Below are 12,850 nucleotides of genomic sequence, written 5' to 3'. Positions count from 1 at the left end.
ATTTGCAACTATAATGCAGATTTTTTTTTATTATTATTATTTTAATTTTTTTTATTGACTTGAACACAGTGTTTAAAAATGAAACTGCCATTTCACACTGTTATTAGTTTGTGCTTATTCACACCAGCAGTTGAATGAACTAATTGTATTGAATTTTCATGGCTTTCCATATGCGTAATGAAAAACCAGCCTTTTTGCTTATCTAAATGTTTATTTATTCTTCTTGTATGAGTAATATTGTACTGTCGTGTAAAAATAAGTGGTTGAGTATCTCTTGCCTTTTATTCAAGGATATTGTGAAAAATCTGTTACATAAAACACCTTTTTTCTTTCACATGAAACAGATGCTTATATTTCAGTAACTTTCTGTGCTACATTTTCACATGTTAAATTTTAATAATAATGCTTCTAGGTTTGGTGAAATTTTATCTTTGAAAATAATGCCAGAAAAATTTTGTGCCTTTGTAAACTTCAAAAGTATTTCTTCACCTGGAAAAGCCATGAAAGAATATCAGGTAATAATTTTATATAATGTTGCCTCCTTTAATATGCATATGTGTGTATATATATATATATATGCATATGTGTGTATATATATATATATATGCATATGTGTGTATATATATATATATATATATCTTAAAGTGTGTTAGAATGTTAATGTGGAGATATGTATTAATTCTGTATAAATTCGGAGGTTTAACTGCAGTCTCATTTCTGTTATTTCTTATATATATATATATATAATTGAATCATTTTTAACATGTCCAGAGAACGGTTCACTACATTTAGGTAACTGTTTTGAAAATTCCATACTGTGAAAGGTTATAAAAATTAAGTAATAAAGGTTTATAACTTAAATTTTCTTGTAGTTTTTAACTTTCATTCAGGTACACACTTTTTTTCTTTTTTGTTTCATTATTCTTATTATTATGAACATAGTGCAATAATTTAACTACACACCATTGATCTCTTGATATACACTGGTTATCATAAATTAAGGAAAAATCACAAAAATAGCAATAACTCCCTAAAAAATAAGCCAAACCGTGTAAAATTTGAATATGTTGCAAGTAAGAGTAGCTGAGTAAAACTGCAATATGCAAATTAGTGGTGCTGCACTTGGAATGCGTCAAGGAAAATATGTTTGAGAGCAAACCCACATATTTCACTGTGATAGTGATATCAGAAATCTGAGATAGCCAATTCGTAACAATGACCTCCAGGCATCATTTGCCTGCAAAACTGCGATGGAGAGCCATTGGGAGACTAGAGGCAGGATAAAGTCAAACAGAAGTGGCCAGATGGCTAAATGTGAGTCCTTCTGTTGTTCATAGACATTGGAGGCGATTTCAAGCCACAGATTCGACCTCTAGGAGGTTCAGCCAAGGACGGCCAAGTGCTACGACAAGCGCTGATGACCGATATTTGACATTATGTGCACGCAAGAATAGAACCGCTACTCTGACTCTTCTTAGATCCTCCCTTGCTGCAGCCATTGGAGGGTTGTTGTCAACGTCAACTGTGTGTGGAAAGCTTCACGAATGTGGTCTGTATGCGAGACGACCAGCCATTTGCATGCCACTCACGTCACGCCATTGGAGGGACCGTTTGCAGTAGGTATGGCAACACGTGCACTGGACGCTTGATCAGTGGAGGTCTGTTTCTCTTTACGGATGAGTCCAGGTTTAGCCTAGAAAGCGATAGTAGGCATTATTTGATATGGAGAGAACCTGGAACCCGTTATCATCCGCCAAACATCCGTTAAAGAGATGCATACGGAAGAGGCAGTGTCTGTGTTTGGGGTGCCATCTCTTTGGGTGGACACACAGACCTCCATGTCTTTCCAACGGGAACCGTGAATACGCCGGTTTATAGAGATGAAATCCTTGATGCTTATGTGCGCCCATGTGCCGGGGCAATAGGTGATGCTTTCCTGTTACTACAGGATGATAACTCAAGACCACACAGGGTATCGTAAACGATTATCTTCAACAGGAAACAGTTATGCACATGTTGTGGCCAGCTCGATCCCCGGACTTGAATCCTATCGACCACAATCGAAGTTTGAGATGATTAGAAAGACGTCTAGCTGCCGTCAGTCTGCCCCCTCAGACCCTTGCAACAGCTTTGCAAGAGCAATGGCTCTCACTTCCTATGGAACTGATAGACCACATAATTGAAAGCATCATGCATCACTGTATGTGCTGTGTTGCTTCTAGAGGCGACCATATTCCCTATTGAAGGTACTTCTATAGCAAACTGACACCTTCGATTTGTGATTTGTTCATTTTATACATGTGCTACTTTCTGTACTACCATATTGCCTGGTAATTTATTTTTATGTTATTTGATACCTTACTATGTGTTGTATATTGTGGGCAAGTTTCATAAAATTCTACCTGTAACTTTTTTACTAATCCTGATTTTTGTGATTTTTCCTTAATTTATGATAACCAGTGTATTATATAACAATAAATCTTCAGCGTTAGGGATGAACTTTAGGCTTACAATTAGAAAACTATTATTATTTATTCGTTTTAACAGGTTTATAAAAATTTTGAATTTGGTACAGAAATTATGTATAATAAAGAAGGGAAAATATTCAGTTTTCTTATTGAAAATTAGAAGGGAAGTTAAACTACTACAAACCTGAATTCTACTTAAAACTACTGAATTTTAGTGGAAATTCTAGAATTGGGTCTTATTTTTGAGTAAATATTGTAAATTTAATTGTCTTTTAGGTCATGTCTTTTTTATTAAATACACTTGAAATTCTTTAAAATCCGAGTGTCCTTTTCTTTCCTTTTAGCCTTTTTTAATACATTTATGTGAAACAATTCTATTATAACTATAATAAGAAGAAATTAATAGTAACTGTAAGAGTAGGAATAGTAATATGAGTACTGAATATTTAAAATTTTAAATGCACGTAGCCAGTACATGTTGTAAAACAAGAATAATTAAATTTTAAACTGTTTTATGACCAGTTATAGCTATTTAAAATATACGTGTAATTAGTTAAACTACTAAAAAAATCCAGCAAGTGAAATTTTGTAATTTTCTGTCAAAATTCAGTAGCTCCTGCTCTAATTTCATGTTTTTCCCTCGTCTGTTTCATTCATCTTTATGTGAATGGAATAGTATTAAAACAAATTACTATATTCCTAAATGTTTAATCTTTTTTAGGGATTTGAGTTAGGTGGTGCCAAGCTTATCATTCGATTTCCAAATCTTCCTGGTGAAACTTCGAAGAAGAAAACTGTGTAAGTATGCATTATTGTTGTTATCCCATACTGATGTAGGTCTTTTCATATTATTTTATAACAGTTAATATGTGCCCAGTTCCCTTTTTATGCATCTTTTTGTTTATGTTATTTAGATTTAACAAAGTTTAATGGAAGAACAATCCAATTTCCTTTTAGTCTACTTTTGATCTGGCAGCCCTTTTAACCACCCCCTTCCTCATTTAATTTAAAAAAGTACCACTTAAAAAAAAAAAAAAAAAAAAAAAAAAACTTTTGGTATATTGTAAAAATGCTATTTACATTCTAATTTTTTGTATTTTATTTTTAAAAATACACATGTTGAGCACTAAAGCTTCCAAAATAAAATAATTTTCTTGTTTATTCACTGATATCTTAACAGTTTTAATATGTTAAAAAAATAATATTGCTCATGGAAAATGTGGCATTAAAGTGATAAGTTTATATGAAAAGTATAGTTACATAAAAGTAACACTAAACATATTCTATTTTGAATACGTTTACATGCCACTAATTAGTTAAAGTGTTATAATTTTAATAGTGAATACTCATTTTCCAAGAGGATAATCGCTCTTATATATATTCATTTATCTTTTTAAGCTTTTGCAATAAAAATATATTTAAATATTTAAAAATTGACTGAGATTTATTTGGCAGCAATCATTTTGTTTTCTGTGCTAACTTTTCACAACTGAAACCAGTTGTCTTTCTTCATAGGTACTACAGTCAAAAGTCGTTAATCCAGACTCGTTGGGACTTCGGCGATTCCGGATAATCGATTTTTCCGGATTATAGATCATCAGTTTAAATCTGTTAAGATGGCATGCAGAAATTATAAAATTAAAAATATGAAACCATAATATATGAAATAAAGAGCAATTATGATCTAAAGGATATCAAGATTTACAAAAAGAAAAAGCTAAATATTTATTTGTTTACTTTCTTTAGCTAAATATTTATTTCTTTCAATTAAGACACAATAACACGCTGAATAAATACTAATTCAGAAGTCAAACAACAAAAATCAGCGTTATATTTACAAAATTTTCACAGGACTAGTTTCGATGGTTTTACCGAACCACCATCTTCAGCTGCAAAACCGCAAATGAACAAGATAGGAAATAGTGATTAGATAAGATAAGAAAACCTGGACAAGAATAAGCAAGTGGCGCCATCTGTTGGTGAAACCAGAACTAAAACATAATTTTTTTAAAGGCCGAAGGCAAATTTGGATTGGAATTAGGATCGTTAACTAGAACAGAAAGATTTTTATGAATGTGAAATGCTTCTCGAAAAAGCTTTCAAGTTCAGTAAAGTTTCAGATTCACAGAAAGAAATGATTAGGCATCTTATCGCTCATAATGTGAAATTCAATAATAAACCTTTGAAACCAAATCTAACTGCGAGAGAAAGAGCTACACTGCGTGAAATTCATTCTAACCCGGATATTATTATTTCAAAGGCCGACAAAGGTGACCAGATAGTCGTCATGGATAGGAACACTTACATCGATGGTGTCACTAAACTCTTAAACGAAGGACCATATAATCCGATCCCTAAAGATCCTTCACCTTCGGACTTGTCAAAAATAAAAACTGCGATCAAATCTTCGCAAATCATTTCAAGCAACTTAAAACATTCGCTTATCCCATCTGTTGCGAATTGTGCCAAATTATATGCTCTTCCCAAAATTCATAAAAGTGGTATTCCTTTCCACCCTATTGTATCAAATTTAGGTACTGCCTCGTATCCATTAGCTAAATATTTAGTGTCTAGATTTTCAACTCTATTAGACAATAACATTTACACCATAAAAAATTCAATAGAGTTTGTAAAAAAAGTTAAAAACATTTCTCCTAGTAAATTACTCCTGGTTTCTTTTGATGTAAAATCATTATTCACCAATGTCTCAGTGGAGGGTGCATTAAGATGTCTAGAAACCAGACTTCGCGAATTTCATTTCTCTTGCATCGAAATTGATGAGCTAATTTCTCTCACTCAACTCTGTTTGAAACAAACACATTTTGTTTTCCAAAATAAATATTACAAGCAAACTGAGGGATTAGCCATGGGAAGCCCCCTCAGTCCCCTCCTGGCTGATATCTACATGCATTATTATGAATCAAAATTGTTTGAAACTTTAAACTTCCCGGCATGGTTCCGCTACGTAGACGATACTTTTACCCTGTTTGAAGGTAATAAAGATGATTTAAATAGAGTTCTTTCAACAATGAATTCTATTGATCCTGCTATTCAGTTCACTTTTGAACTTGAGACTTGCAATTCTCTTCCGTTTCTCGACATTCTGGTCACACGTAACACATCCAACTTCAGTACTACAGTTTACCGTAAACCTTCATCGGTTTGCCTTCCACCACACTTTAAATCATGTCATCCGACTAAACAAAAGTTAGCTTCATTTTATTCCTATGTTTTCCGTGCTCTTCAAGTTTGCTCCTCCAAACTAGCCCTTGATGAAGAACTAAATTATTTAAAAGCAATAGCTATTGACAGGGGCTTTTCACCCAACATTATTAATCAAGCAGTTAAAAAATTCTCATCTCAACACACTATAAAAGCCACACTCTTATTTTAGGAGATTATAAAAATTCTGTTGTCATTCCCTTCTTTCCATCAATTAGCTATAAAGTTGCACATGTTTTGCAAAAATTTAACTTTCGGGTTGTTTACTCTCCCATCAATAAAATTCCAACTTCTATACTCAAGGACCCCATTCCGGATATGAATTCCTGGGGTATTTATAGGATTCCTTGCCAGTGCGGTTTAATTTACATTGGCCAAACTAAGAGAGCCTTAAAATTTCGCGTCAAAGAACATGAGGCATATGTTAGAAAAAAGGAAACACAGAAGTCTTCTGTTGCTCAACATTGTTGGTCCGAAAATCACACTTTCAATTTTTCTGCTGCCAAAATTATTCAAAAAATATCTTCCATTAGAGAACTGGATTTTCTAGAAGCATTTCACATTCATAGAAATCTTTCTGTTCTAGTTAACGATCCTAATTCCAATCCAAATTTGCCTTCGGCCTTTAAAGAAATTATGTTTTAGTTCTGGTTTCACCAACAGATGGTGCCACTTGCTTATTCTTGTCCAGGTTTTCTTATCTTATCTAATCATTATTTCCTATCTTGTTCATTTGCGGTTTTGCAGCTGAAGATGGTGGTTCGGTAAAACCATCGAAACTAGTCCCGTGAAAATTTTGTAAATATAACGCTGATTTTTGTTGTTTGACTTCTGAATTAGTATTTCTTTCAATGTAAGTTGTTTAAGTTGCTTCGTTTCATGTGATAATACTTTCTCTTTAATTCTATTAAACAGATATAATTTCTTGTTTAGTTACAAAGTTCCACTGTTCAAGTCCTATAATTGCTGTGTCGAGAATACCGACTAATTTGTCAATCGAAATTTTTTCGTTTTCAATAATCTCTGTGTCACTTTCTTTACTATCGGAAGCGAATTATAAGGACGAGGAACTTGATTTAAATGATATCAAAGACCGAGTACATCGAGATGAAATACTACATTTAGTAAAGAATTATAAGCCAAATATAATAAAAACATCTGCCCTGAAGATGAGGATAGTGCTGACAGATCAACGTACAATTCATTGCACGCCACGTTGTTTCCCTTCCCCCGCAGAGCAGCGTGAAATTGATAAACATATTTCGGAATGATTAGATAATCAAAGGATATGCCTTTATCCATTTTTTGCAGCAATTCCACTTTCTGTTTAATGGACATCGAAACATACTTTCGTTTTGTAGATCCTTTACATATTAGTAAATATATATCGGAAATTCTATTTGACATAATCGAAAGTTCAAGCTTACTTTTATAAAATTGCTCTAACAGTCTGCAAAAAATAATAAGCCGGATCCAATTTGAATTAAGGAACAACGCAATCTGCGACATTAGCTGAATTAGATAATTTTAGCTTAGCTTATACTGTCCGTTATACATTAAACGCGCATGTGTAAACGTATAATACGCATGCGCACACGTATATTCGCAGCCGTAAAGGTTTTATGCGCACGTGTAAACGCCTATGCGCATACGTAAACGCGACACATGCGCAGAAAGTTTTTAGCTTTGAGGTCCGAATTAACGACTTTTGACTGTATATACTTTTTTTGTGCATTCCACCTTTTTCAATTAGCCTGTGTGTAAAAATAGAATTTGTATATTTGAAAATTTTTTTAATATATTAAAAGTGAAATTGAAGCAAACTTGTAAAGTATAAAATAAATGGTGGTGGGTATATTTTATTATTTTATTTATTTATTTATTTATTATTTTTTATCTGTGTGTGTGCATGTTTTGGATGTATGTGCAAGAGAGAGAGAGAAAATATTGCTAACAAATGACAGTTGCAATTAATTTCATTTTCCTCACATAGGGCAAACTAATTTTTTTTTTTTTTGCATTTCAAATTTCCTTCTTATCCCCTTTTTCTTATCATATGCATTTGAATTAAATTAAGGAAAATAAGGAAATATATCCAATAGAGGAGTTTACTCCATGGCATTCAAATAAATTCCCAAGTTTTTTTATTTTTCCTATTATAAACTTCTGTTAAGGCCTGACTTTAATCCTCTTTTTTAGGAGGGGGACTTGTAACTTATAGCAAGCTTCTGGAAAGGGTTTGCTAAATTATTAAAATATTGGTATTTTTAAATGCGGCATAAAATTAAATTTTCTTTTTTTCTTATTCCTAATAAATAATTTTTGTAGATGCTAGTCTCAGTAGCTTTAGAATATAATTACAAATATGTTTCAAAAGCTAACAAAATATGCGAAAGAAATAACTGGTAGAGAAAAAGAGACCATTTTATTTCACCATACAATATAAATTACGGAAAAATTCTTTCCCATTTATGAAAAATGGTTAAATTACTGATTTTTTAGATGGAGTTAAATCTTTCATGATCACCTTGTAGATTGTGAAGACATAAATAAACATCAATACTCATATTTATACAGTATTTAGGACAGTGAGGGGAACCTTTTGAGCTCAATGTGTCAAAATTCAGAAGAGGCTGTACCTTAACCGTAGTTGTACAGTGTTACGTGTAGAATAGTAGTAAACAGAGGTACTCAACCGGCAGAAGTAACGTCATAGAAAAGGAGCATGGCTGTCACCATCTTGGATTACATGATAACCAAAAGTGATGTAGGTGTGTTTGAAGACATCATATTTGATATTTTTTTTTTGCAGACGTGCAGTTTTCCAGTTTAGTGATCTCATGGTTACCTTTGCTAGTAGATAAAGGGGAAAGGGGGGAAACATGGGTTTTTCTGAGTGTCTTGTGGGGCTTTGCGTTAATGAATGCGTACAACTTTTATGCAAAAGGTTTAGGGCTCCGAAACCCAGCTTTTTAAAATTCATGGAAAAGGGTTTTTTATTAAAATAAATAATGGATTCAATTAAAAATAATGGCAGATTAAATACTTAAAAATATTTAAGGAAAATTAAACTTGATGTCATTTCAAACATGTGATTCATAGTATAAACAAAAATATTGTCATTGCCACAAAAATTAAAAATGATCAAATATGATGTCATTCAAACTCCCTACGTCACCGATTGTCAGGCGATCCAAGATGGCAGTGGCTGGTGCAGCTAATTCAATGGACTGTAACTCTTAATTAAAACTAATTAACAAACTAAACTGTAATATACGGGGGTTGTAAATTAAATAGTGGCAGCGTAACCTTGAAACTCGCAGAAGGGCGGGCATGTGCAAATAGGATATGGGAGTGGTGAGGTGGTGCTGCTGTCGATGTGTAGAGTGCAGTCGATCTGCTTAGAGGGGTAGTTGTTGTGTGGCGTTAAAGTGAGGAGGAGTTTTGTTTCCATCGCTCTAAAGCATGTTTTCAAAAGGTGATCAGCGGTCGTGGCTTAAAATCAAGGATGCCCGTGGCAAAAATGCAACAGAATGCTATCGAATATTAGTGGAAGCCTGTGGCACAAATGCTTTACCGTATAGGACAGTAGCACGATGGGTTCAAGCGTTTCGTTTGGGTCGGAATGAGACTGTGGATTTGCAATGCACAGGTTGGCCCTCCTTTCCTCAAAAGCAGATTGACATCCTGAGCGGTCTCCTTGCTATAGACCACCGATGGACTGTCTGAGAATTATCCTTAGAAGTTGGTCTGAGTCATCAAACGGTGTGGCGCATAATGAAGAAATCTCTCAACATGAGGAAAATTGCTTCCCGCTGGGTTCCACATCGACTAACTGAAGTATAGAAATGGCACCGGTATGCACTGGCTGGCACCCACTTGGAGAGATACTGCAATGAAGGAGACTCATTTCTGCAGCGTATTGTCGCCATTGATGGGACATGGGCATGAGCCTATGAGCCTGAATTAAAGAGTCAATCAAATGAATGGCATCACTAAGTTTTGCCATGTTTACAGAAATTTCGACAGGAATCCAGTCGGATGAAGGTTTTGCTGATTATGGCATACGACTGGGACAGTGTGATTTTTACACATGCTGTACCTGAAGGACAAACTGCCAATGTAGATTACCATTGCTGATTTCTACAACACCATCTGTGTCCAGCTATACAGCGTAAACGTCCATGTTTATTGCACAACAATCTCCCTATTGTATTTCATGACAACGCTCATTGCCATGTCGCAAACAATGCCACTCCCCTTTGGCGACGGTGGCAGTGGAAAATCCTGGAACATCCTCCCTACTCACCCAACATGAGTTCTTGTGACTTCGATCTGTTTCCGAAGTTGAAAGAACCCATCCGAGATCACTGATTTCATGATGTTTCATCTGTACTCCATGCAGTAGGGAGCTCGGTCGCTCACGTCAACAATCAGCAACTTGCCACTGGTCTACAACGACTTCCCAACATTTGGCAAAAGATTATAAGCTTTGCTGGTGATTACATAGAAGGAATGTAATGCAATTGTACTTGTAAGTTCATTAAAAATTGATTTATGCCTATGTTGCCATTACTTAATTTACAGCCCTCCTATCATCATCTTTATTTTACTAATTTGTGAAAGACACTCAGGCTTCCACACTTACTCTCTGCTTCGCCATTAAATCAATCCCAAATTCTTTTGTAAACAGTAGCGATGATAGCACCATTTGGCTTTAAAGGGATTTAACAGTGGCCATAGCCGTTTTCTGTTACATCACTTCTGCTGGCTTAGTACCTCCGTTTACTACTTAGAAGCACCTGTCTGTAATCCATTCAAACACATCTAAGGTAAGTGCAACACAATTTTTGTGTTTTATGCCATTTTTTCCTCTAGCAAAGGCATAAAAAATGCATGTTGCTGAAACAGATTCACGTATCACTTATGACATGCATGTCGTAGATCATGATATAGGCTATCATTGATATAGGATTACCATTCAGTATAAGGAAATAATTCTGGGGGCTAAAAAAAGTGTGATATTTTAAAGCATAAATTTTGTGTTATATTTTCAAATATAAAAAGCAATTGTAAGAGGTGGATGTGTAATCAGATGTGACATTTATAACTACGAGCTACAATATGTGAACGAGCAGAATAAACAGTTTGGATATGATATTCAAAGAATGGCCAGAAAATGAAAATCGAAGATGAGTGGAAAGATGTATTTATAAGGTGTGCTTATACTTTTAAAGATGCAAGAAAAACTGGGGACAAAGTACCAGTTATTTTTTGGAAAGAAACTTTATGTTATATAAATAAGTTAAAATAAGGAAGTCATAATCAAAGAAATAGTAAGATTTACTTTGTGGACTTCAAATATTTCAAAAAATCTGATTTGGATACCGCATGGTTTTTTTGTACTGCCTATTAAATAATACACAATTTTTGCTGCATTTCACTTAAACTTATTTCTTTGAATTATTGTAACTTAATTAACCAGTCCCTCTAGGTAAGTTGAAAATTTCATCAAAAGTTGCAAATTTTGGAATTGTATATCCCTATCAATTTTTGTCATTTGGATGTCAAACTTCTTATAATTGTATTTTTTATAATGAGTATAAAACGTTTCCAAATATAAGTATAGGAACTGGGAGATAGCAATTAAATTTAGATTTCGTTATTTGTCAAAAATTAATAATTCTTTTTAATTTGACATTGCCAAAATTTGAATGTTTTTATTGTTTAAACACTTGTGTAATTGGAGCATATGAGTTCAACCAACAGCTGCGGAAATAAAAGCAGCGGAAGGGTATAAATATATATATACACATCCACCCCCTCGTGCAGCCTTTATATATATATATATATATACACAGCACAAAGTCCGTAATCGGACGTCTATTATCCGGAATGATCTATAATCCGGACCTCAAAGCCAGAAACTTACACATGCGCGTAATGCATTTACACATGTGCGTAAAGCATTTATGCATGCGCGTTTAATGCACGCATCCACTACGCATGCGCGTAAAGTCAGTAAACCGTTTACCCATGCGAGCTTCCGATAGTGAAGAAAGTGACAGAGAGGTTATTGAAAATGAAAAAATTTCAATTGACAAGTTAGTCGCTATTCTCGACACAGCAATTACAGGACTTGAACAGTGGAACTTTGTAACTGAACAAGAAATTATGTCTGTTTATAGAATTAAAGAAAAAGTATTAGCACAAAAAACGAAGCAACTTAAACAACTTACATTGAAAGAAATGTTTAATAAAGTAAACAAATAAATATTAAGCCTTTTTTTTTTTTGGAAATTTTGATACCCTTTAGATCATAATTGCTCTTTATTTCGTAAATTACAGTTTCATATTTTTAATTGTGTAATTTCTGCATGCCATCTTACCAGATTTAAATTGATGATCTATAATCCATAATCGGCGAAGTCCCAACGAGTCCGGATTACGGACTTTGTACTGTATATATACACACGCACACACATGCTTAGTATTGCCGAGAGTGCAGTAAAAAGGGAGATGCACAACTAGCTGTTATATCAGTTTCAAGTACAAAATTTCAATGTTCTACGGCTAATCGTTTTTGAGTTACGCAAGACACATTCGTTCAGACATCACGAAAAAAATCTATTTTATAACTAGTATGGAAAAAAGAGTTCTTTATTCTCTCCATATATATAGATGTCATTAAAAACAATCATCCAAATGGATTTTGGAATGATATTTCATCAAGTTAGCAAACTTAATTATTTCATTGGTTCATTATTTAAGTGCCCAGCATTGTAATTCATTAGTAATTTTATTGATATTACATTATTAATAAACCAATATACTGTCACATCTCCACTATGTTGCTTAAATAGACATCATGAGCAATGAGTAGGTCTAATTAGTTCTGTAAGTTGATAATCCCCACTCCTAATAATAGTAATATTCTCAAGTGTTACCATTTCTATGGATGATCAGATTGTGTGGAACTGAACATGGTTGTTGTACAGAGGTTTCACTGTATTGTTTAGATGTCAAAATAGTCTTTTTCTTGTAATGTAGTATTATTTTTTCTTTCGGTTGTTTTGGACATGATTCTGTAGAATCTTTCCAGTTTGTTGTTTGTTCTAAATTTTACATTCGCTCTTGTTGTTTTTTGTTCATCCATCTTT

The 12,850-nt window shown here is 33.8% G+C and overlaps 1 protein-coding gene across 1 annotated transcript in view; it reads left to right on the top strand.

Moving 5' to 3' along the window:
* LOC118186862 (uncharacterized) overlaps positions 1–12,850 on the top strand; it is a 116,879-nt gene that overhangs the window by 81,661 nt on the left and 22,368 nt on the right. Inside the window, exons 20-21 of the mRNA XM_085825154.1 lie at positions 413–515; positions 3,190–3,266. Of these exons, the coding sequence (XP_085681280.1) occupies positions 413–515; positions 3,190–3,266 (180 nt within the window). The remainder of the gene's footprint in view (positions 1–412; positions 516–3,189; positions 3,267–12,850) is intronic.

The sequence above is a fragment of the Stegodyphus dumicola genome, chromosome 10 (assembly GCF_044657685.1).
Source record: "Stegodyphus dumicola isolate Sdum_Otavi_A_Nest chromosome 10, ASM4465768v1".
In the NCBI taxonomy this organism is placed as follows: domain Eukaryota; kingdom Metazoa; phylum Arthropoda; class Arachnida; order Araneae; family Eresidae; genus Stegodyphus; species Stegodyphus dumicola.
The sequence above is the reverse complement of the archived record's forward strand: the minus strand, read 5'-3'. Positions and strand labels throughout refer to the sequence as shown.